Source organism: Colius striatus, chromosome 1 (genome assembly GCF_028858725.1).
Source record: "Colius striatus isolate bColStr4 chromosome 1, bColStr4.1.hap1, whole genome shotgun sequence".
NCBI lineage: Eukaryota > Metazoa > Chordata > Aves > Coliiformes > Coliidae > Colius > Colius striatus.
In genome coordinates, this window is record NC_084759.1 from 161,878,805 (window position 1) to 161,901,988 (window position 23,184).

A 23,184-nucleotide genomic window follows, 5' to 3' on the forward strand; every position below is an offset into this window, starting at 1 on the left:
CTGTGTTGCTGTTCCATGCAGCAATAATAATAGCTTTTAATAATAAAGTGAAATGAGCACTCTTCTTAGAGGATGTTGAAGTAATTGTATTCCAGTTCTTTAGCAGATGCACATATGTGATTTATATACTTATATACATTATAAATGTATATTCAAATCAGAAGCAAAAAGCAGTATATTGAAAATGCTAATCAGTACTACAGATAGACTTAAAACCCTTCAGTTGGCTTCTCTGCTTTTTCTTTCACACCCTTCTGCCCTGGAACAGAGAAAGTACAGTGCCACAGAAAAAAAAGAACTAAGGAAAGGGAATCCAAAAGTGTTCCAGAAACAGAAAAACTGTGCTATTGAAATTCAAACTCACATTCAAGCCCTTTATACCATTTCGTCTAGGGGTAAAGAAGGAACAGTATACTAGTAAAAACAACCATATGAAATGTTTTTTAAACTCTGAAGTTGAAACGGTCAGTGACAGATGAGTTAAGTTCCATCAGCCAGAAGGCTCCTAAGACACTCAGACACTAGACAGCCTAAGATAACAGTGTGTGTTGCTTTGTTATTAATTTTTAAAACAAAACACCTCAGATGTCTTCTTGCATTTCAGTTGCTCTCCAGTTTATGTTGGTTTTGGTTTTTTTTTCGACAGTCACCATACGTTTTGTGTTTGTAAGTTGAAGGATCATCTGCCAATATTGTACTCATAATTAAAAAAAAAACTATTCTAAGAGAAAAGGTCTTATAGACAGAAAGAAAATGAAAACGTAAAGACACCTAATAGACTGAGGGTTCCTTTTGTTATTTCTATCACATGAAAAATGTGAAAATAATTGGAAAATCCTTATGCACATTTTAGTTTCTTAATATTTGTAATTTCAGTGTTGCTTTTATCTGTGTACAATGCATGTATTTTTGTTCAAATACATACTTTTTGTGCATATTGATCAGAAGGAAATTACTCTCAAAATTTAATTATGCTTCTTATTTTTGTTTTTCATGAATATTCTAGAAAGTTACTTCATTTGCAGTATCTGCAAAAATAGTCGAGGGAGTGTCCCTGGAAAGGTAAATTTAAACCTAAATATTCACACTAAAATCTTGACTATATTTACTCCATTAAGAGGCAGAAATACAGAATAACTCAGTCAAATAATAGTCATCATTACAGCTCACACTTTAGCTTCATGCAATCCCATCACACAAATACACCTAAAGAAATACTACCCATTCAGCTTCCTTTTTGTTTCTGCACAATATTTGAATTTCACAAGTTTTAAGCTTTCACATAGGTTTCATTTATTTATTTGTTTCATCTATTTAATTGTTGGTAGCTCTTTACACTGTAAAAGTGACAAATGTTTATGTATAGAGCTGAAAAAAACCCATCATTCCAGACCTGTTTAGAACTTGTTCAGGAGGGTAGAACGGGTGTTCAGAAGCTCCTTTTTATCTTCTTTTATCAATTGTTGTCTATGGAGTTTCTCTAAACTGAATAAGATTTCTCATATTTTTTGCATAACTTCAGAGGACAGTAGTTACTACATATCTTTTATCTTACTGTATTTCAATATTAATGTTTCTTATGATTTGTTTTTCCTCACTTTCTACAGCTTTCAGGTGTGCACTATATCATCACAGTATCTTTGCTAATAAGAAGGCACATACTTTTACAGGCAAATTACTATATCTTGCAAACTGAGATAGTCATCCATAATGTCTGATACTTCTGTAGATGAAACAAGCAGTCCACCCAAACAAGCAAGCCCTGATTATTCAGCTTGATGCTGAGGCCCGAGAACAAATAAATCTCACTCTGCAAGTGCCAGTTGTCACAATCTCATTTGAGCTCAGAGTACTGGGCAGGTAGCAATACAGCATTGTGCTCTAATGACAAACATGTACAACAAAATCAGATGACTGAGTTAACAATTGCAAATTAAATGAAGGTGAGTGTATGTTCAAGATGGTATTTTAAAAAATCAAGTCTTCTGACTTCTACTTTTGTTAAGACATCCTGTAATTGTTGCATTTTCCTCCTCCACCTACTCTCATTGTGCATTGATGAATACACATGTAATTAAAAATACCTTGTTACGTGTATTTAAAAAGACAATACCCTGGTAATTACACATGAGGAACAAATATATATGCTGAATACACTGCAGAAAAGACAGAGAAGTCTTAACTGCTTATAAAGCTTGCAAGTTGTATCATCCCACAGAATTATATAAAACAAACCACCAAATTGTCTGCTACATTGACCTATCAGTAACTAATACTTTGGTAAGTATACACACATTTTTCCCCAGTGCCAAGGTGGCATGAAAAGCCCCACAAACCCAACCACTTAATTTCTTTTTGTTTCTGTCCACATTTGAAAAAAACCTGAGCTCAGACAAAGCATGCAACCTGTAAACTCATTGCAAAGAGAGTTGGTGCCTCTGTATGGACATTTAACAAAAGACATTTACAGTCCTTTAAGTACCAGTGAAGACAGTAGCTGAACAGGGACATTTTACTCATTTTTTTTAACAGTATATTTCTTTCACTGTTAAAGACGTAGCAGCTAACAGTTTGAATTATGTCAGAGTATTAACATGATATTAGTATTTTAAACAGAATTCCTTAGTTCAGAGTATGTGGTTAAAGTCCAATTCTCTTTCTAGCAATCTTTGAAAGTAAGAAAGTCAGGGAGGGCTAAACATGTTTTTCTGGAACTGTTTCCTAGTCCAGGAGAGCTACATAGCTTATTATGTTGTTCCCAGCCCAGGACAATTATGCAGAATGTTCTGTGATGTTTTTTTGTTTGTTTTTGTTTTGGCTTGTAAGTTGTATTTTGTTTGGTTTCATTTTTGGCATCATTACTTTTTGTTTGTTGATGTGTGTATAGAATTTCTTCTGGCTGTTTGCAAAAAGAGACCTATATCCCATGTGCGGGACCACAGGTTTGTACACAGGCAATTGATATTAGACTGTGTAAAACAGTTTAAGTTTTCAAAGAATACTAGCTGTACTACCACACACTGAATGCTACAATAACACCATGATCCCTATCTAAAAATATTAAATTAAATTTAAAAAATAGCATATGCAACATAGTAAGTTATGTTATTTTGATCCCAGGGAGGAATATCTTACCTTTGTTTAAGCTATGCTGGAGGTTTGGGAGACAGGCTCTTCTTTATCAGTTGGAACACTCTACAGTGTTACAGTTTTACATGGAGAGGAAAGTAGGTGAAGGTCAGATGGAAGGTGTCTTCCAGGCTTTCCATTCTCAAGCTTTCTGTCTAAACAAAGTAGGGTTCCTAATCTGAAAGTCAGAGAAGTGTAATTTTGGTTACATGACAGTGGCTGATGCAGGACTTGATAGGAGTAGCAGGCTCTGCTGCAGTTCCAGACATTTTGCCAGAGGTGGATTATAGTCTCTAAAGGAAAAGCCCAACTATATATGCTCACCCAAACTCAGACTCTTCCTGGTGCTTTTGTGGCATGCAAAGTCTGCAAGAGCCTGAGGTGGACTGACAACTTCCAAGAATTGTTTTGAATGTCATTAAGTCTTTCCAAAAGAAACTTCAGGAAGAAATGCCTTCATGTTAAGCCCAAAGCCCCCATACCCTTAAAGAAGGTATGTTAGAAGCTTTGTATCTACAAGGCACAGTTAGATATTGCAAAAGCCTCACCTGGCAATGAAGAGGCAGACACTGTGAACTACTGTGCCTGAAGGGCTGCTCTCTGAGGCCTTTAGTCCTGGAAGGCCTAACGGCTGTGAAAAAGGCAGAGTTGCCAAGATGCTGCACCAGACAACCTACATGAAGACTGCCAAAATGTTTCAGCAGCTTTTGCTTTGGGAGAGCCCTTAGTCCTCTCTCAGAAAAAAATGATACTTCTCACAGGTCAGAGCTTTACTCCAAAGTTCCATTACACCTGAGGCTGCCTATCCCACAGGCCTACACTCCAGCTTGTGGTGTTGAGCGAAGACTAATAATGCAAACTGCTGTCAGCAACCATTTAGGGGGACCTCAGTAACCACGGTTGTACCTCACTGAGAACAAAACGTATCTTTTGCATCACATGGGCACAGAACAAATCCATGTCCCTCTCAGAGTAGGAGTATCTCCTGAGCCTGTCTGCTTCACACAAGACAGCCAGTGGGGAATGAGGAGCTGGAGAAGCCCCTATAGGGTTCACGGCGGTATTGTTTCACAGTCAAGACCCACTTACCTTTCAAATATGCTTTCAAATATTCCTTTCAAACATACTGAAATTGCTGTTGTGTTCCAAACTTAGATGCACTTCAGTAAGTCTCCACAACTGAGCAGAAATTTAAAAGTTTCGTTTCCCTTAGTTAAATACTCTGGCAGCACGCATGTTGCAGCACTTTTTCTTGCCTTTCTTTATATGAAACCCTCAATTCATGGCAATCTTCCTACCCCTTGTGTGACTTTCTCTCTTCCATTATGGCCTAATCAAGGTGCAAACTGCACTGCACATTGAAAAGCGTTTCTGTTCCCCTTAATTTGTGATTCCAATCTCCAACACTTTGTACATTGACATTCTAGGAGAACGTTTCCTATTCTTTAAAACACCCAACTATTTCTGCAACAGAGCTGATAAAATGCAATAGACTAAAAAGAAGGAAATCTGATCTGAATGATCATATATTTAACTGCTTGTATTTTAACTGGTTGCAGTGTAAAGAATAACACTCAGAAAAGGAGGTCCTAGGATGTTTCATGAGTGAAACAGTCAAAATTCTATACTCAAAGATTAGACTACAACTGCATATGTCGTCCTTCTGCAACTGCACTACACACAAGCATCCTTTTGCCCTGAAATATGCATGCACATACAATTAAACCTTCTTTTTACATGTAGTTACCTCTCTTTATGCAAATACTCATCTGCAAAAGATCCAGAAATTAATTTGACAAATGTCTGTGTCTGCACTGAAATTACATGCACAGATGTGTGTAACACTTAAAATGCTTATTGCAGATGTACATGTAAGTTTCAACAATTTGTATATGTATGCAAAGATGACAGAAGACATCTCTTCAGGTTTCCTCAGTAACCACATCAATTGTACTGTACAAGAAGAAGGCTACAAATTATTTTAGTAAACCTGCCCCATACTTGGAAATTCCCAGTTCTTGAACATTAGTGAAAGTGAAATTTCTAAAAAGAGATGACATTTATGGTGTTCCCACACATGTGGATGGCAAGGAGAGGAGAGAAGGTAGGCTGCATTGAAAACTGAAAAACGTCTGCTGATTATTCTATCTGTAAGCAAAGTCAGAATCATTCTCTGATAATTTCCTGTGAGCAAATGCTGTTTCGATTATTTTTTAGAACTTATGCCACTTCAATTTACGGAACCATTTTTCTCATGAGATTTTCATTTTTAAATGGTTGATATATCCTAACAGGCTAAATACTACTCATCACACTGATATTAATTAAAATATTTGTTTTTACTAAAACTTAAGAGACAATGGGGGTATAGAAGCTGATAGCAGACCGACTTACATCTGGCATACATTGGTTCACATGAGTCTGATTATTTTGTAGCCACTGTAGCTAGTCTCTAAATAAGAGCTACTTGGCTGGTCCAGTTGAGAGCAGCATGACAGAGGCTTCACTGCAGGAATCAAGATTGTGCCTTTCCTCCCCTCCTCCATTTACAGACCAAAAGGAAAGTGATGTGGCAACAGGATTCAAGGAGCTCTTGATACTATAGACAGGAGTATCCTGACTTGCTCAATCAGAAAGTACCTTCTCTTATTACTTAGCTCCTTCCATTTTCAAATAAATGTTCCCTTGTAACACCCAGAATAATGACTAATTCTTTCATAAAACAAAGGTTTGGAGGGAAGACTGAACATGCAAGTTAAAGTTTCTGTAACAGTCAAAATACCAGCTATTTTGGCTACAAATAACTGAGTTACTCACAGACAAGATAAAACAGCAATTTTCAAGGTGTGGTCAACAGATTCCTGGGAGTGCTTTGGTACAAGCAACACTTAAAAAATTCTGTACAAAGAAGAACTGCACACCACATAACCATTTCTGTATGCAGCTTTTAAATTGGGATTCTAAAAACTCACTTCTTTTCCCTCCCGCCCCTAGTTATTACTGTGCAAGCAGTTGTTGTGGCAACATTATAAATGATACATAATAAAGTAAAGGTCCGTGCAAGGCCTTCAACAATTTAGGGTCCCTCCCACAGAGATAAACATTACATTTTACAGCTGGATTACTGCCCAAGGCAGAAAGTTGAGCAGTTATGGAAAGGATTAAGTTTAAACAGTAGAGTTGCTAAGGAATGCTTCTACATCATGAAATAAGACAAAACATGAAGAGTAAGAGTTAGATTTAATGACTAATTAAATTACGATTCAAGCCAGCTCTCATACTTTTGTTTCTCATAACTACAGAAAACATTCAGTTTTAGGTAACTGGTAGTATATTTAAACAAAAATATATGCATTGCACAAGGATAAAAGCAATACGGAAATTGCAAAGATTTTCATTTTCTGTAAGAAAATAAAATGATGCATTAGTGTAAAAGTGTTAATGGAATATTTTAGTAGTCAAATATTTAATAAAAACCACACACCCATGCCAAAGTATCAAAACAACAAAACTTAATATTTGGAAGGATCCTCGTGTTAAACATTGCTAAATTCAGTGGCTTAATTAGTATTACACTGCCTTCAACAATCATGGCTTGTATTAGTGTTGTAGAAAGTCACAAGAATAGAAATACTGTTCCAATGACAGAAATAGTGAAGCCAGTTTGCTACAAACAAGGAAGAATTTACTACACCAAGGAGTCAATCCACAGCCATTGATACAAAGTCAGCAAGGACTACTGCATAGCATACTGGTTACTATATCAAAAGTGCATTTGTCAGCATTCAATAAACTGGGGAAAAAAGTGAGAAAATCACCTTTTTATATTATTTTTAAAAAACGGATGATAGACAGTTGAAAAAAAAACCCACATATTTTCCTTAAAAGTAAAATCATAGTCAAAAGTTCTGAAGAGCACCGTAAGATTTCTATCAGGTAAAACAGTACAAACCATTAACATTGTAAATAAAGAACAATTAAAAGGTTATTGTATCATTCCATATTTAGAACACAACAGAAAATTTTAGTGTGTTGTTGCATCCTCCTATACTATAACCAGTGGTATTCTGATGACTTTTTGTTAATTTTTGGAAACAAATAATGCAAAGAAAAACTCTGTTTTATGTATAGCATAGGTCTAGAAAGATTTAAACTGTTGATGTGTAAAGTGAAATGCAGATGATGTTAATACAAACAGATCTCTATGGGGGAAAGCAGCAGTGTCTGGCTTATCCCATTAATTCTCCATTCAGATCTTGTACCAATTCTTTGAAAGTAGCATTACTGGATATCCCTGCTTATCAATTATTTTTATGACTGCTATTTCATCACTATTAGGATCCTGCATTTAAGAATATTCTCCACCGTTTATCCTTTGATTCCCCATTCATCCCCCACATTTTTAAAAGTTGTAGTTTTCTCACATAACACACTGTAGTGCCTTTTGCTGCTTGCCAAGTGATATGCTGTCAACATTTCTATTTTCAAAGGACTGAGACGACTTTCCAGTTGCATCACATATTAGACAATAATTAGAAACAGTATTCTTCCCTTTTTCCATTGTGACATGATAAAGACTATTCACTATTTAATATACGTTCAATCTCTTCTAGTCTTTTCAAAGCAGCAACTCTCTTTTTCTCAATGTCTTTGATTTCTTTTGTAGATTTTTTGGGAGTGTCTTTGTCCATATTGTTTTTCTCTATTTGTTTCTTGCTTTTTGAGTGCCCTTTATTGTTATCAACTATCGCTTGGGTGGATTTCTGCTCATTTTTTACTTCTTTCAAATGTTTAAGTGAATTTTTTTTTTCTGCAGTAGCTCCAGTTGCAGTCCCATCTGCAGGAAGCGACGACTGTTCTGCAGCACCGAGTGATGCAATTTTACTTCTAACTATGTTCAGATGACGCTGAATGTATTCTTCGTGAGGTGCCAGTGCCAGTGTCTCCACCAAGCATTTTTCTGCTTTTATTAAATCTCGTTCTTCAAAGTAAACCACACAAAGATTGTGTTTTCCTTGCACATTGTTGGGATCTAGTTCCAAAATTTTTTCAAAACATGTTTTTGCTCCAACAATATCCTTCTTTTGGTTCATAAGGATATCTCCTTTCAAAATGAGACCTTTGGTATGATCTGGGTAGTATCTCAGTAGGTCTTCCAGGACGGGCAAAGCCATCAGTTCTTTTGCTGTCTGAGAATAAAGCAGTGCCAAATTGAACAATGCACTTCGGAAGTTTGGCTGTAACTTTATGGCTTTCTTCATCCATGCCTCTGCTTCTGTATCTTTTTTGTCATCCATCGCCAGCATACCCAAATTGAAGTACCCGTTTGCATCCTGTGGTTCTTCTTTCACGTAATGTAACAGTCTTTGCTTAGCTTCAGGTCTAAGCCGAGCCTCACCTAAATGACAGAAAAAAGCACTTAATTCTGTAATTTAAGCCTGTAAAATGATAGCTTTTACAAAAATTAAAATGTAACATCTGTAACACAACTGTAAAAGGGAAAGAGTTTAAAATTTTACTTCTTATCATTGTGGAACAGCAAAAGCCAGTCATATCTACCTTCTTTACACAATGAAAGTACAATTGACCTGTAGCCAAAGTCAACATCATTATTCTATTATCTGTTGAATTATATTTAAGCTTGGTACAAGAGATACAAAAAGGTGTCTCTACAAGTTTAAGAGAAGTTATTTTTGTGTATGGTTGAACAAATGGAATGCAGTGAAGACACCAGTTCTGACAAAGCAGCTCTTACAGAGGCAAACTTGGAGTGGAAGATCTGGGTTTTTTTCATTAGATTGAAAGAGTTTAAAGACAGAGACCACATAGGATGGCTTCATATGTAGCCAGGATAAATATCTTCTAGTATCAAAACAATAAAATCTGTAAGTCACATCTAAACTTGCATTAAAGTTTGAAAACAATATAGCAAAATGATCTTTTTGGACATCAGGATTAGCTAGACAAGCTTGTACTATTTTTCTGAATATTCCAGTGAACATTTTTTAGTAATGAATTCCAGGCACAGACTTAGTGAAAGATGGAGGAGCTCATTTTAACTGCTTACTGTCACTTACAAAACAGCACTGCACCTTCCAGTATGAATGACTGAATACTAGGTAACTAATGCTTCTGCTTGTTTGAAGATGGTTGTGATTCCACAGGCAGGAAACAAGGCATTTCTTGTACTACCCAACATCAAATGTGAGAAGAGATGGAGAATACTCGTATGTGTATCTGCTTCAACTAGCTCTGTATTGCATACTCTTAGGAGTAGTTGCAGTGGTTTTGTGTTGCCGGCTTTTGGTAGTGAGAGGCTACAGCAGCAGCTTCTTTAAACAAAGTGCTGCCAGAAGCTTCCCGTGTAGCTAATAGGGCCAGTGCCTGTCGGCTCTGAGAAGGACTAGCTGCTGATTAAGGCCAAGCCACTTAGTGACTGAGGTAACACCTCCATGAATAATGTATTTGAGAAAGGGAAGAAGTTGCTGTGCAGTTGCTAAACTGCAGCAGCAGCAGAAGAGAGTGAGAATGTGAGAACAACATCTCTGCATACACCAAGGTCAGTAGAAAAGGAGGGGGAGGAGGTGCTCAGACACTGGAAGGGAGATTCCCCTGCAGCCCATGGAGCAGCTCATGGTGACACAGGTCCTGGCCTTGCAGTCCATGGCAGATCTATCTGCCACCCATGAAAGACCTCACACCAGAGCAGGTGGATGCCCGAAGAAGGCTGTGACCCCATGGGAAGCCCATACTGGAGAAAGTGCTAGGTAGGATTTGGGGACCTGTGGAGAGGAGCCCATGCCAGACCAGATTTGGTGGCAGGACTTGTGACACTGTGGACTACCCACACTGGAGCAGTCTGTTCCTGAAGGATGGTTTCCCCTGTGGATGAGACACACATTGGGGTAGCTTGTGAAGAGCCGCAGCCCATAGGAAGGATCCATGCTGGGGAAGTTTGTGAAGAACTATCTCTTGTGGGAAGGATTCCACCCTGTAGCAGTGGCTAGTGAAGAAGCCTCTCCCTGAGAAGTAGTGGCAAAGTCCATCTGTAATGAACCGATCATAACCCCCATTCCCTGCACTAATGAAGGGTGAGGAAAGAGAGTTCCAGGAAGAAGGAGGGGTGAGGGAAGGTGTTTTAAGATTCAGTTTTATTTGTCCTTTCCCTGCTGTGTTCTGATTGTTCATTAATAAATCAAACCATTTCTCCTCAAATCTGTTTGCCCACGACACTAATTGCTGAGTGATCTCCCTGTCCTTAATCCCAACTCATGAATCTCTCGTTATATTTCTCTCTCCCTGGTCAAGTTGAGGAAGGGGAGTGGTAGAACGACTTGGAGGGCATCTGGCACCCAGTCAGGGTTTAACCACCACAGTAGTTGGCCATCTCAACAAATGGGAAACAAACTTTACAATTCAATTGCCAAATACTCTTTGCAATAGCCTGAATTCACAAAAGGTTTACACTTACCCATATAGCTAGAAGCTATACCTATGAATAAAAAAAACTCATGAAAATCTGACTTAATTCATTCTAAATTAGCATTATTACAGAGGAATCTATGTAAACATTAACATTTCCTAGGGCTAGACGACAGAAGTCAGTTGCATTTTTTTAGTCAATGAGGAACAAAATCAATCAATATAAACACAGACCACATATATTAGATGTATTTTAGTAAACAATTTTTAACGATTATAGAAGCAAAATTTTGAAGATGTTTAACACTATGAACACTTTATATGTGTAAGATGTTATATTGTAAAACAGCACTTGTATTAAAGATGCTGATCAGCTATAGTGTACATATTCTTTGCATGAATTTCATACATTGCCAATAAATTACAAAGCTGACTACTACAATAAACGGTTTGTTCTACAATGATGCTATGAACTTCTATCTTCCACAAATAATCCAGTTCCTTAAAAAAAACCAAAACCTAACCAGTATGGAACCTATAAATACATATAAATATAAATACACAATACTTATATAAGAAGCAACTAACATACCAGATTCCTGCATTAGCAGTGCTGAGTTGAATAATGCCAGTTTATGTGTTGGGTTGAGTTCTAGTGCTCGGTTGAAATTCTTCAGGGCTTCTGTTGGATCTTTCAGTTCAATATAAACAATTGCCAAGTTGTACCACAAGTCTGCATTGGTTCTGTCTAGTTCTAGAGCTTTAAGATAAGCTTCCTTAGCTTTCAGAGGTTTGTTCATTTTTAAAAGCAATTCTCCCCTGTTGAAGAATCAAATTTAACTTTCAGGTTTTATTCAGACTCATATGAAAACAACTGACAAGTTATTTGAAAGGTTTGCCTTTCTGTAGACAGTCAATAGGAAATAAGTGTTTTTTCTGGTTTGCTTTAAACACTAAACAATACAGTATCCTCTTTACATACCATTCCCAAAGCTTTCAAAGTCTTACAACTGTATACAACAAATACATATGCAGAACAAAACATGAAAATAAGTGATTAAGCGTTCCTGATTCTGGCTCTGTAATTAAACTGCAACAGCTATAGTTCAGGCACCTTGCCACCTCCCTAAGTCCCAATCAGTTATATCATAACTGATATTACAGTGAACAGAAGTCTCAAGACCCACAAACACATTATTCTTATCTCTTTAGCGAAGATTCAGGTACTTTTTAGTTGTCTTCCATTTTCTGAATTTTCTTTAACAAAGAAGGATGAAGAAAGCTCCATGATTTAGAGTAATCAAAAGCTTTTTAGTTCAAAACTAAACTACGAGGTTAGAAATTTGAGATTGAGATCCAGAAAGAAATCTAATGGAATCATCTTTCTGCACAATGTTTGAATACACAGTCTATGTGGAAACACACCACTTGAAGCAGGAATTTACAAGATCAAGGCTTGTAATGAACAATTGATTAAAGAAGATTTGGAGCACTAACCTCTTCCAGCAGTTAATTCAACTGTGTGAACTAAATACTGTTCATAACACTGCAAATTCCTAAATATTTGTTCAAGAATATGCATCTGTAAAGTCAGAAAAGATACCTGCTGATATAAGCTTGCTTGAAATCTGGCCTCATACTAATTGCTTGTCGATATAATTGATCCGCTTCTTCAAGGCGAGACTCATTTGCTCGAATTAAGTTTGCAAGATTGATATAAACGTTCAGATGGTTAGGAGCAACTCTTGCTGCATACTTTTTACCTGGAATAATCTGTCAAAAAGAATACAAGTATCAAACATAGATGAATAAAAATATGAAAGACAATCAGTATAATTCTCCTCTTCACTCTACCACATTTGTTATAGAGTATCACTGGATGTTTGTGTGAAGGCTCTTAACGATTACAAATAATACTTCTTCTTTCCCAGAAAATCATACCAAAGTATAATATTTTTTTCTTTAATTCTATGAATACATGATATTTAAGATATCAGTTAATTAAGCTTTGCCACCACCTAACTGGTCTCATGCAGATAACTATTAGAAATCAACCAGACCTTGAAAAACTTACCCCACTCAGACAAAGAATATTCCCTAAAGTCTAAACTAACATTCTATCACACAGTTTCATTCTTTCTTTTAACCCTCCAGGCTAAGTGTAAATAGGTTTTTACCAGCCACTGATCTTTCATGACTACAATTTATCTGCTATGACACTGGACTGTTTATACTTTCTTCATCTAGAATTTTCATACTGTTTCACAATATTAACTTTTTGATGTCATGTTTCTACTCAAGGGACTGCTAATTTTTGTTGCCAGTCTCATTGTATCAGCTTTTGTTACCTTCACACATTCTCAAAAATACTCCTCTCTTTTTCTCCTAAAGAGCTAGAATAAGTATTATTTGCTATGTATAAATAGAACTTAACAAATGGTAAAGGTAACAATGTAGGTATTTTTAAAAGTATGTTCAGGCAAAGATTTTTTTTATGTTGTTGCTGCTCTAGCTACCTCTTCCCATCTCCAATGCTGCACTTAAGCCTTATCTTGAAGGCTCAGAAACTCAGCCATTATCCATGTATTAGCTGAAAGTGAAAATAAACCCACTGTGACTAGAAACTGTAGGTGTACACTTTTACAGAATCACAGAATGGTAGGGGTTGGAAGGGACTTCTAGAGATCACGTAGTCCAACCCCCATGCTCAAGCAGGTTTGCCTAGATCAAGTCACTCAGGAACTCAGCCAGGAGGGATTTGAAAACCTCCAGAGAGGGAGATTCTATAACCTCTCTGGGCAGCCTGTGACAGGGGTCCCTCACCCTTACAGCAAAGAAGTTTTTCCTTAAGTGGAGCTTTTTGTGTTCAAGCTTTTGTTCACTACCCCTTATTATATCACTGGACACTGAAGAAAAGAGTGCTGCCCCATCCTCTTGGCATCTGCCTTTTAAATACTTCTAAGTATAAATGAGGTGCCCCCTCAGTCTCCAATTCTCCAGGCTGAACAGTCCAGATCCCACAGCCTTTCCTTATAAGGAAGATGCTTCAGTCCCCTGATCATCTTGATGGCCCTGTGCTGGACTCTCTCCAGAAGTTCCCTGTCCCTCTTGAGTTGAGGAGTCCAGAACTGGACACAGTACTCCAGATGAGACCTCACCAGGGCAGAGCAGAGGGGGAGGAGAACCCCTCTTGACCTGCTGGCTACATTCAAGCTGCTTTCTTTTATATCCTCAATTTCAAACACACCCCTCCGAGCAGTACAGGTAGTAACTGAAATCAGTTTGAACAAAGAAGTTAGCATTTTCTTAACAGCCATGACTGTATACAACCTACTCTTTTAATAAATATATTAAAAAAACCCAAACAAATAACAAGTTTAAAGTATAGAGCAACAGAGAGCTTCAGGAAAAATACAAAAAATATATTGTAGATATAGGCCTGAAAGAGTTCCCTCCACTGATGGAAGATAAAACAAAGCTACCAATTACCTGTGGCATCAATGATTTAGCAATCATGTATGATTCTTCGGCTTCTTTAGTTTTGTTTAAGTTTTTGTAAGTTCTTCCTACATTCATGTGGGCACCAATATCATCTTAATAAAGAAAAAAATGGCATTTCAAATACTTCCGTCCAGTGATTATCACGAAAATAAGTATCTATGCTTTCAAAGGAGCATTAAGCACAGCTACTGCATCAAGACCACCATTACCATCAAGAAAAAAGCAATTCTATGTTATTTTCCATCTTAGTTATCAAGCTAATAATTTAATCATAAAGAAAAAAATACAAAGATGGACTATTATGTGGGAAATGGTAAAAAAATTGCAGTCATACTTCCATGTATCTATCTTTCTATTGTAGAGGCATATAAATTGAAGGTTATTTATCAGGCCTCTAAAAGGAAAAAATAGAAAGACTGTCCAGTACTATCTAGAACTTCTTTTCCAACAATACATAAAATAGGGTCAATGTACACTTTGATATTATCTAGATCTTATTTTTTAATGTATCACCATAGTTTTAAATAAGAAAATTAAATATTAACTATGTTTCGCAAAACATCACAGTTTAATTCAGTAAGAATGTCATCCAATTAATAGTTTTAAATGGAAAATCTTTTCATCCTTTTATAGACAGAAACTTTCCTAGAGTTTGACATTGTTTGATGTGCAGCTGGAGAAAAACAGATTATTGAGATTTTGTTAAGTAAGCTAAGCATACCAAAATACAAGTGTGGAGACACCATTCAACAGCAACTAGTCAAAGCTTTTACCTGGTTGCACTTGCGTGGCTTGTATGAAGAACTGCAGAGCTCTCTCAAAATTCTTTTCATTTTCTAAGGCATGCCCCACATTGTTCCATAGTTTTGCATTGTTTTTATTTACCTAAAACCAGAAAAAAAGATACCAATGAGTAAGCTATTAAGCTGAACTTACTGAATGACTGAATTTCTTCTAACTGTACCCTAAAGATACAAAAATGCCCAGCAAATAATGGACTTAATCAAGCTGCTATATATACAAAACAACACTGCATGCAGAATGATCATATTGAACTTGTTCCTCAGCGTCTGCTCCTTTTACTTATTTGCCCCTTGATCCTGTCCTATCATGCCCTATCTGCACTGAAGAAATTATTCCATGTGTGAAAGTTTTGGCAGATTTTTGTATTGAAACAATATATCATGCTTTCATACAGATAAGAAAATACATTCAACTGCTTTAACACAAGAAAAATAATCTATTTCTTGCACACGAATTTGCATCTGTGTATCACACTGCTTTTAAAGCATTCCCAAGGCAACTACTTAGACAATAATGTCGACATAGAAATTAAGGCGACAAAACAAGCATAATTTGCCTTCATTTTTATCATGCTCTACTGTAGCTTTTTGAGAACAGCAACACAAACTTTCCATCATTCTTTCAAATATACAGTACCTCCAAAGAATACAGTACCTTTAAAGCTGACATAAACAACGTGTACTCTGATTCCCAATCCCAGTTTCTGTGCAGAGTTTTTAAGGCATGAGTGAACAGAACCGCAGCCAAACAAACCCAAGAAATTTTTCTTAGCACACTAGTAAGTAAAAGAAATAAAGGTTTGTTTTAAGTACACGAACAATTCTAATTTCTACTAAGATGGAATATCTCATATGCTAGGAGGCAAAGAAACTGAGGACCATACTCATGAATGGCATATTCCAATTTACTTGCCTCATCACCAAATGGTGCACTCCAAAATTTGAAATAATGTAAAATTTAAAGTTATTTTTGTTATTTACTTGATTTTCTTATCACTTAAAAAAAAATGCAATGCACATAATGTAATGTAAACAAAAATATTAAAAAAGTATACTTCTATTTGAGTTCATCTGTAATTTAAGGCAATGAACGCAATTAGGATGTCAAACACTGAAGTTCTTCAAAACACTGTACAAAATGATAAAAAATATAAGAAGCAACTCCGGTATCATCCTATACTTTTCAGGTAATTCCACACAAATTCTTTACCAAATTTCCTCCCCATGGGAAAAATGTAGCATACTTTTTAACAGAGAAGTCTGCTGTGAAGACTAGCAAATCTTCCATAAGCTGATAAAATCCTAGTGGTACCATAATATCTAAATAGGAGAAAGGTTTAGTGTCTTCAGAGCAATTTTATTTTTGAAGCTGGAGACTGGGGCTGAAGTCACCATCTGCAACAAACTTGTCAGGACTAATCAAGATTTTGCAGTTTATTTTTCTGGAGTTTAAATACGACTAACTTTAACCATAGTATGTTACTCTCTAACATGCTGGTCATTTGGTCTCTGAATTGTAATATAATTACTAAAAAAAACATATAGGAAAACTACTAAGTGTTTTAACAGCTATGAGTATTACTTTTGTTTTTTTACTATCTCATTCTTGAGTAGATATATGGCTCTTCACGAGTGTCATCTATTTCTTATACTTGGCTTATGGAACAGCTGTTCACACTGCTATATACCTCACAGTTTGCTAAAAAAATTGGAAGTTTTTTCTGTCTTCCATTTTTAAGATTTACAAAGTGCTGCGCAGGCTTAGATTACCATGCATAGTTTTAAATAATATAAGTGGAACAGCAGAATTAAGTGAAAAACTCTAAAAGTATTATCAAAGTGACCAGTGAGAACTGACATTTACTGTAATCTGCATCCCCACCAGCATTATTAGAAAGCTTTTTCTTTCCACATATGTCTAAATCAAGGAGCCTTTTCTCTCTCATATGAGTTTTTAGATTGCTGATTCCCAATACTTTTGTAGTAAATGACACTGCTGCCTAATTTTTCTCTCCAGCCATTTTCTCCTGGTTCTTTGCTTTCTTTCAAATCACTTCTATTTTTACTGCTTCGTAGTGGGATTTGTGAAAATACCTTCTCCTCACTCCCACAAGGTTTCACTAATTTCTCATTATCCAGTGCTGTCAGCTTTGGCAGCACCATTAGCATAAGTTATACTGCAAGGCCTCACCTCTAATGATACTAGACAACATGGACTGGGATTTGCTGCCTTTCCATTTGTCTCAACTAGCATTAGAATGCCATTCCAGTGGCAAGGGTAAAGCATCCAGGTCAGAGGGAGGTGTGTGCAGATCAATGTAGAAGACAGCAGAAAAAACAACGGTCCATGTAAAATATGCTTTTAGAGCAGAATTTCCTAAGGAGAAATTGTTATCCGAAAAACTCTTTAAATACTGAATGGCTCTGATGTCTATTCCTAGCATGGTAAGCTATTTTAATACACTGCAGGCTGACACATATGCATTATACAAACTTCAGTCAGTAATCAACCTCAAATAAAGTATAAATCAAATGTAGCCAATAAATTATTTTGCCTAATCTGTAAAAATGTCTAGGATTTAAACAGAAAGTGTTTGTGTTTCTTAAAAGAAAGGAGTTACATTGTAGCAATGTGTAATCTAAGCTATATTGTATTGTAAAAATGTTTGGTGCAGTTTGAGACTTTTTTTGTATATATATATATGCTTATATAAAAAATAAATACAAAGATGTATGTGCATACATGTATGTGTGTGTGTGCATGTGTATTTTAAATAACTATTCTAACAACCTCAGAATAATCCACTGGTCTCTCAAGAAACTCCTTGCTGTCATTTGTTCACATGACTGCCAGGTAGTTTCTTGGTCATTACCCTGTGTTTATTAAGAACTTTACAAAGAATAAATAAAGAGCTATAATGTACTAAATTCATAGTGGTAAAGGTTCTACTGGGAAAGCCTGCTGTTATAAATATGGTTATCTTTTATGAAACTGAGAGATGAGTTAAACCTGTCATAGGCGATATTACCTTACCTTCTAGTTGATAATTTCTTCCACCCATGTGCTACTAATATGCAGAATCCCATGCTAGGAACATACAACACTCGCTCTGCTACTACGAATCCAACAGGAAAAAAGAGATTTGATGCAGGAATGAACGGTAGCACTATTAAGCAGAGAGCCTAGGAAAAAAATGCAAATGAATTAGTAATCAAGACTAGCCAGTGACAAACTGTATCCAAAAAGCAAATGCTGAAAAAGTTAAAAAATGAACCCAAAAAACCAGACATCCAGGGTAGACATACATAGTAGAGGTTTCTGATTTTGGTTTGTTCCGTTTTTTTTTGTGGGTTTTTTTTTTCGATTTTAAACACTGAGATTTATTTTACGTTGAGATCACTCTAAATATGGCAAGTTTTAATCTGCAAATGGTATTATTCCTTACTTAAGGGCCTACAAGTGCATTCGCTTTTCTTTTACTACAGAAAAGAGCAGCTGTATGACAAGACGCTAAAAATCAGAGGATTATATTCAAAATAACATTTTATTAAGAGTTCCACATACAAAAACATGACAGTCTGAGAAAGCTGGACACTCTCTTTTACAATAATTAAAAATTTATACTATCTTATATCATCCATAAACCAGTTAATTTCACAATACAATAAAGTCCATTTTTAGTTTCTGTAAAAAATGTGAATAACATAAAAATCAGAATAGGCCACTGAATAAAACATCAGTGTTTAAACAGTGCACTAAAGGCAATCTGAAGTATCTAAAACAACAAAGAACTTAAGAATGGCATAATTGCACCAGTTAGGTTGTTAACAGACATCTTAGGAAAAGGTATGTTTACTAAAAACCAGAGAAAATTATCTGCTGCTAAGGAAGAGGATAGAACCTTTAAGTCCTGGGTGATTGTTAAACAGCAATTTTACAATCTCTGGTAGGAAAAAGACAAATGATTATTTCAAAATATGTTGACACCAAGTAACAACAACAACAAAAAAAAGAAATCCCTACAAAAATGGAATGCTTCTTTGAAGAAAGAGGACTTTTCTAGAAATTTTCAATACAACTGCTTGTCACTTTCTGTTTAGATACAAGTGTAACTTTAACTGCCTTTACCATGCTCAACCAAATAACAAATCCAGTTTGAAAGTCAATTTAGGAATTTTGTATATAAAAATGCAAATTCGAGTAAGATTTTAGCTCACATTTCAAGGGGCCAAGACTATGCAAATGGATCATTAACAAAACTCAGTAGATCCACAATAATTTATTTAGCCACATGAAAATAAATATATAATCAACCTTTGAAGAAATCACAAGCACAATACAGACAACAAGTTGATTAAGGTCAAAATTTAATGTCCTTTCACATTCCTTTCCCTTTCTCCTTCACGCCAATCTGCAAAAGCCTCAACGTGGAACTCTATTGTAGAATTTTGTAATCAACTTTGAAATGCAGGATTCATCACACTATCCTCAGCACAGTGTGCTTTTAGCAAACAATGTGCTGTTTTGCAAATGTGTTTCCTACAATGTGAATAAATTGTACTTTTTAATGTACGTAAGGCTTCACACAGGTTTCAATGAACTTACTTTATGAAATTCTGATAAACTGATTTGAAGAAGTCACTTCTAAAGACTTAGAAAAAATATTGGTTTATATTATCACTCAAAAACTATAGGTTTCTTTGGTTTGTTTTTTTAAATATAAAGACATTGGTCATACAGCCCCAAGAGGTAAACATGTGTAGTGAAAGCCAACTCTTTCCAATGGGTTTGAGTGGAAAGGATTCTGCAGCTGATACAGCAAGTGCTAGACCTCTACCATGCACTGATTATTTAGGCATCTCATAAGGTTTTCACATGTTCTGCTCTGTGCAATTCCTCTGATGACAAATATTATACAATGTTTTGCTGAACTTCTCTTTAGATCTTTTTGTCTCTCCTTAGTATATTCTCCTTCAGACACAATTTCTTGGGTAACAGACTCAAATCCCTAGTGCAGATAAAAATGCATTCTCTTCTGTTCATTTATTCTTCCTTTTTTCTCATAGTCTTTCAACAGATGCAGAGGCTCCATTCAAAAAATATCCTGGTCAAGGCAACTGCAGAAAAAAGGACAGAAACTGTTATAGTATGCAGGAAAAAAAGAAGCCCATGACAAACACTAAAATATGACCCCAAGCTACAAGAGTATCTAAACTGCTAAGTAACCAGTTAACAGTTCACAAGGAAACATTTCAAACCCTGAGTGATGTGTAAGCGTAGAGAGTAGAGAAATACTTCTAAATCTAGAAGTACTGATGTCTTGGCATAACACTTAAAAGTGTTAAAACTTTACTCTCCAAGAAGCCTAAAAATACCTGGTCTGTTCCTAACATTTGCACAGTACCAAATCACCAAAGTTTGCAGCCAAGTAGCATGGAGTGCTTTCTTCTCAGAAGAGAGGTAAAGCACGCTTGTTTGGGATACTTAGCAAGTACCAAAAGAAACCAAAAAGCTTTTATTAAATTTCACCAGCCAACAAAAGAACATCTATAGCCAAGAAATTCCATAAACAAGCAAAAGCCATGATCACAGCTTTATTCTGAAACCTACTGACAAGCCTCCACAGTAATACTAGATCAGTACTTTCCTTGAGACTCAATATTTTCCATACGTGTAGTGTAACGTATTTATAAGTCATTTATTCTGACAGTCAAGTTTATATGACTGTTCACAGGGATAAAGTAAACAGAAAATGTAAGAAAATTTAACTTCTCATACACTGTTTCCAGGGCATGTCCTTTACTAATATAATTGATTACTTCAAGCAGCAGCACGACACCAACCTCTCAGATGTGTTCTGATTTATAACATAAAATCCTATTATCAACATCATCCCATTGTTAATATTGTCAGTTGGTTAAGAAACAAAAAGTAATGTATCTGTTTTGTCCTCTCCTAGTTCTGTTACTTTGAAAAGACAATTTTACAACCTATGGCAAAAACTAAAATAAGACAAAACAAACCACAATGTACCCACTTACCGGAGTTATTTTCTTGGAGATGACTGGTACCAAACAGATGAAAACTGACTGAAAATTAGTCCTTTTTGCATTTCCCAGTAATGAGTTCATACTGTGAGACTGTACTTGGAAAGAACTGTGGAAGGCCTACTAGCACTTCAGGAAGTAGAAGAAGGAATTCTTTCTTCAGTCTTGTCCGTCAAGCAGTACAGCATAAAATCCATATCCACATCAGCAAACAAAGCAAGACGCATTCAACCACACTTGTGATCTTTCCTCACTTTTACATTTTGGATCTCTCATTTTCTTTATTTTTTTTTTTCCAAATTCCAAATAAACAAGTTTGATTCTGCAGCAGGTCTGAAGTAGTACATTTTCTGATCTCACGAACAAAAGTAACTACAGACTTTTCCCTTAGACTAAATTTCAGCATGACACCTCAGCATCTCACTGAGCTAGCAGAAGAGTCAAAACATGCTAGATATTTGTAATGTTAGAAGTTCTTTATGAAGGCCTTTATTATGTCTTTAGAGTGACCCTCTAGAGTATGAAACATCAAGCAGTGAAGTACCAACTGTGATGAAGTCACCATTAATACCATGTGGCATCCATATAGATAGCACATAGAATTCATACCTGCCAGGGTAGTAGTTTATTTTGATCAGTCTTTCATTGGCAGAATTGAGAAGCAAGTGCAGGAAAAGGTTTTTTAAAAAACAATTCAATATAGTTATCTGACACAATGCCATAATTTGTGTAAATTGGTATCACTAAATAAAGATTCGCTTTCTTCACTTTAAAGGTGGTACTATGATTTGTCTAGTAAATCAGATTGAGAAGCCCCCAGAAACACTTTGTTCTCTCCTCTCCCTCCCTTGGCAGATTATTCAGTCTACATCAGGACATTAGGGGCTTACTCGAAGGCAGAAATAGGATTTGGCCTACAGTGGAGTGCACGTTACAGTATGTTATTAATTTTTAATAAAAACATTGCATTCTCATTTCCTAAGAAATTAGCTTCCAGGCACTTAATAAAAAAAATCAGCATCACATTGAAGATTACATACACAACATAGGTATGTATTAAAGGATAACAACAACTTTGATTAAACAAGGATTATACTGTGTTAAGCAACACAGAGGCTCACACACTGGAATGAATAATCTCAGAAGATCCTTCCTATAAAACACACTTGGAGCAATAAAATAAATATAAAAAACCCCTAACCTTAAAAAAGCCCTGACTTACAATAACGTGCACTGACAATTCCATTAACTCTTCCTGCTTTACTGGGTAAAGGGTAAAAGAGAAAAGTAAGGAAAAAGAGTCTTACAGTTCAAGAGGTGTCCTATGAAAAAGAAGTGAATCACTCCCGATGTACATTTCTACTGCTATCAGTGCACTGGAGAAAAACTGTTTAAGCTCATGTAAGAAGGAAGATTAAAGTACTCCTTTACATTCTTTAACTGCTGTAAAACTATAACATTTTTGATCTTGGTATGTGACCTCACACATTTATTTTATCAGTAAACTATCCAAGTTTCTTTTCTTCATACACAGTTTCCAAATTCAGGAAAAGAGCCTTCATAAGCAATACTACAAGATCATTTTCATAGATTTTCTAGTCAAACAAATTGCCTCACTTCAAGACAAGAAAAACCATGAGTCAGAACTGTAATGTTAAGTCTCTTTGAAGAGGATCAAAGTTTGTCAGTTGACTAGCAAAGAAATCCTTAACCTTAAATTGTGCATAAATGTTCCCACGCATCTGAAACTTTTGTTGGCCTATTTACATATTTTAAAAGTGCATTATTGCTTAAGTAGACTAAGATTAATTCATACAGATTTGTTGTATACCTAATTGCACCACCAATATAATAAAAACTATGGTATAAAGTAATCATTATTCCTGTGAAAATTTGCAATGGATGACTGGGTTTAGATGAAAAGATACTAGCTAATTTGCTCCTTTTCCTTGCCTCCAAAATATTCTTTCCTGCTAATCAACTTCAGTTTTAAGGTCATATAATACTGAAAAACAGGAATTGATCTTAAAGGTTTACTAAATTAGTTTTTCCTTAGAATATAGAAAAGTGTGCCTTTGTTAAAAGAAAACCCAAAAAAGAGAAAAAGATATTCGTAAATACTAAAATATGTCCTTTTATACTTACAAGAAAGTAAATCAAATCATTCCCTAAATGCATAGCATGACTACTGACATTAGACACACAGTTAGGAGGATGGAAATGCATTCTGATCCTTACAATGTATTTGAGTTCCACTTCATTTGCTAGTTGAATCTTTAGT

At 35.8% G+C, this 23,184-nt stretch overlaps 1 protein-coding gene across 2 annotated transcripts in view; it reads right to left on the reverse strand.

Moving 5' to 3' along the window:
- Nucleotides 1–3,969: 3,969 nt before the first annotated feature.
- TMTC3 (transmembrane O-mannosyltransferase targeting cadherins 3) overlaps nucleotides 3,970–23,184 on the reverse strand; it is a 39,068-nt gene continuing 19,853 nt past the window's right edge. For both annotated transcript variants that reach the window (XM_062015993.1, XM_062015994.1), the window contains 7 exons: nucleotides 17,890–18,038; nucleotides 15,511–15,631; nucleotides 14,826–14,937; nucleotides 14,041–14,144; nucleotides 12,155–12,324; nucleotides 11,144–11,370; nucleotides 3,970–8,527 (listed from right to left, as the gene is read on the reverse strand). In XM_062015993.1, coding sequence (XP_061871977.1) covers nucleotides 7,707–8,527; nucleotides 11,144–11,370; nucleotides 12,155–12,324; nucleotides 14,041–14,144; nucleotides 14,826–14,937; nucleotides 15,511–15,631; nucleotides 17,890–18,038 — 1,704 coding nt within the window. In that variant the 3' untranslated portion in view covers nucleotides 3,970–7,706. The remainder of the gene's footprint in view (nucleotides 8,528–11,143; nucleotides 11,371–12,154; nucleotides 12,325–14,040; nucleotides 14,145–14,825; nucleotides 14,938–15,510; nucleotides 15,632–17,889; nucleotides 18,039–23,184) is intronic.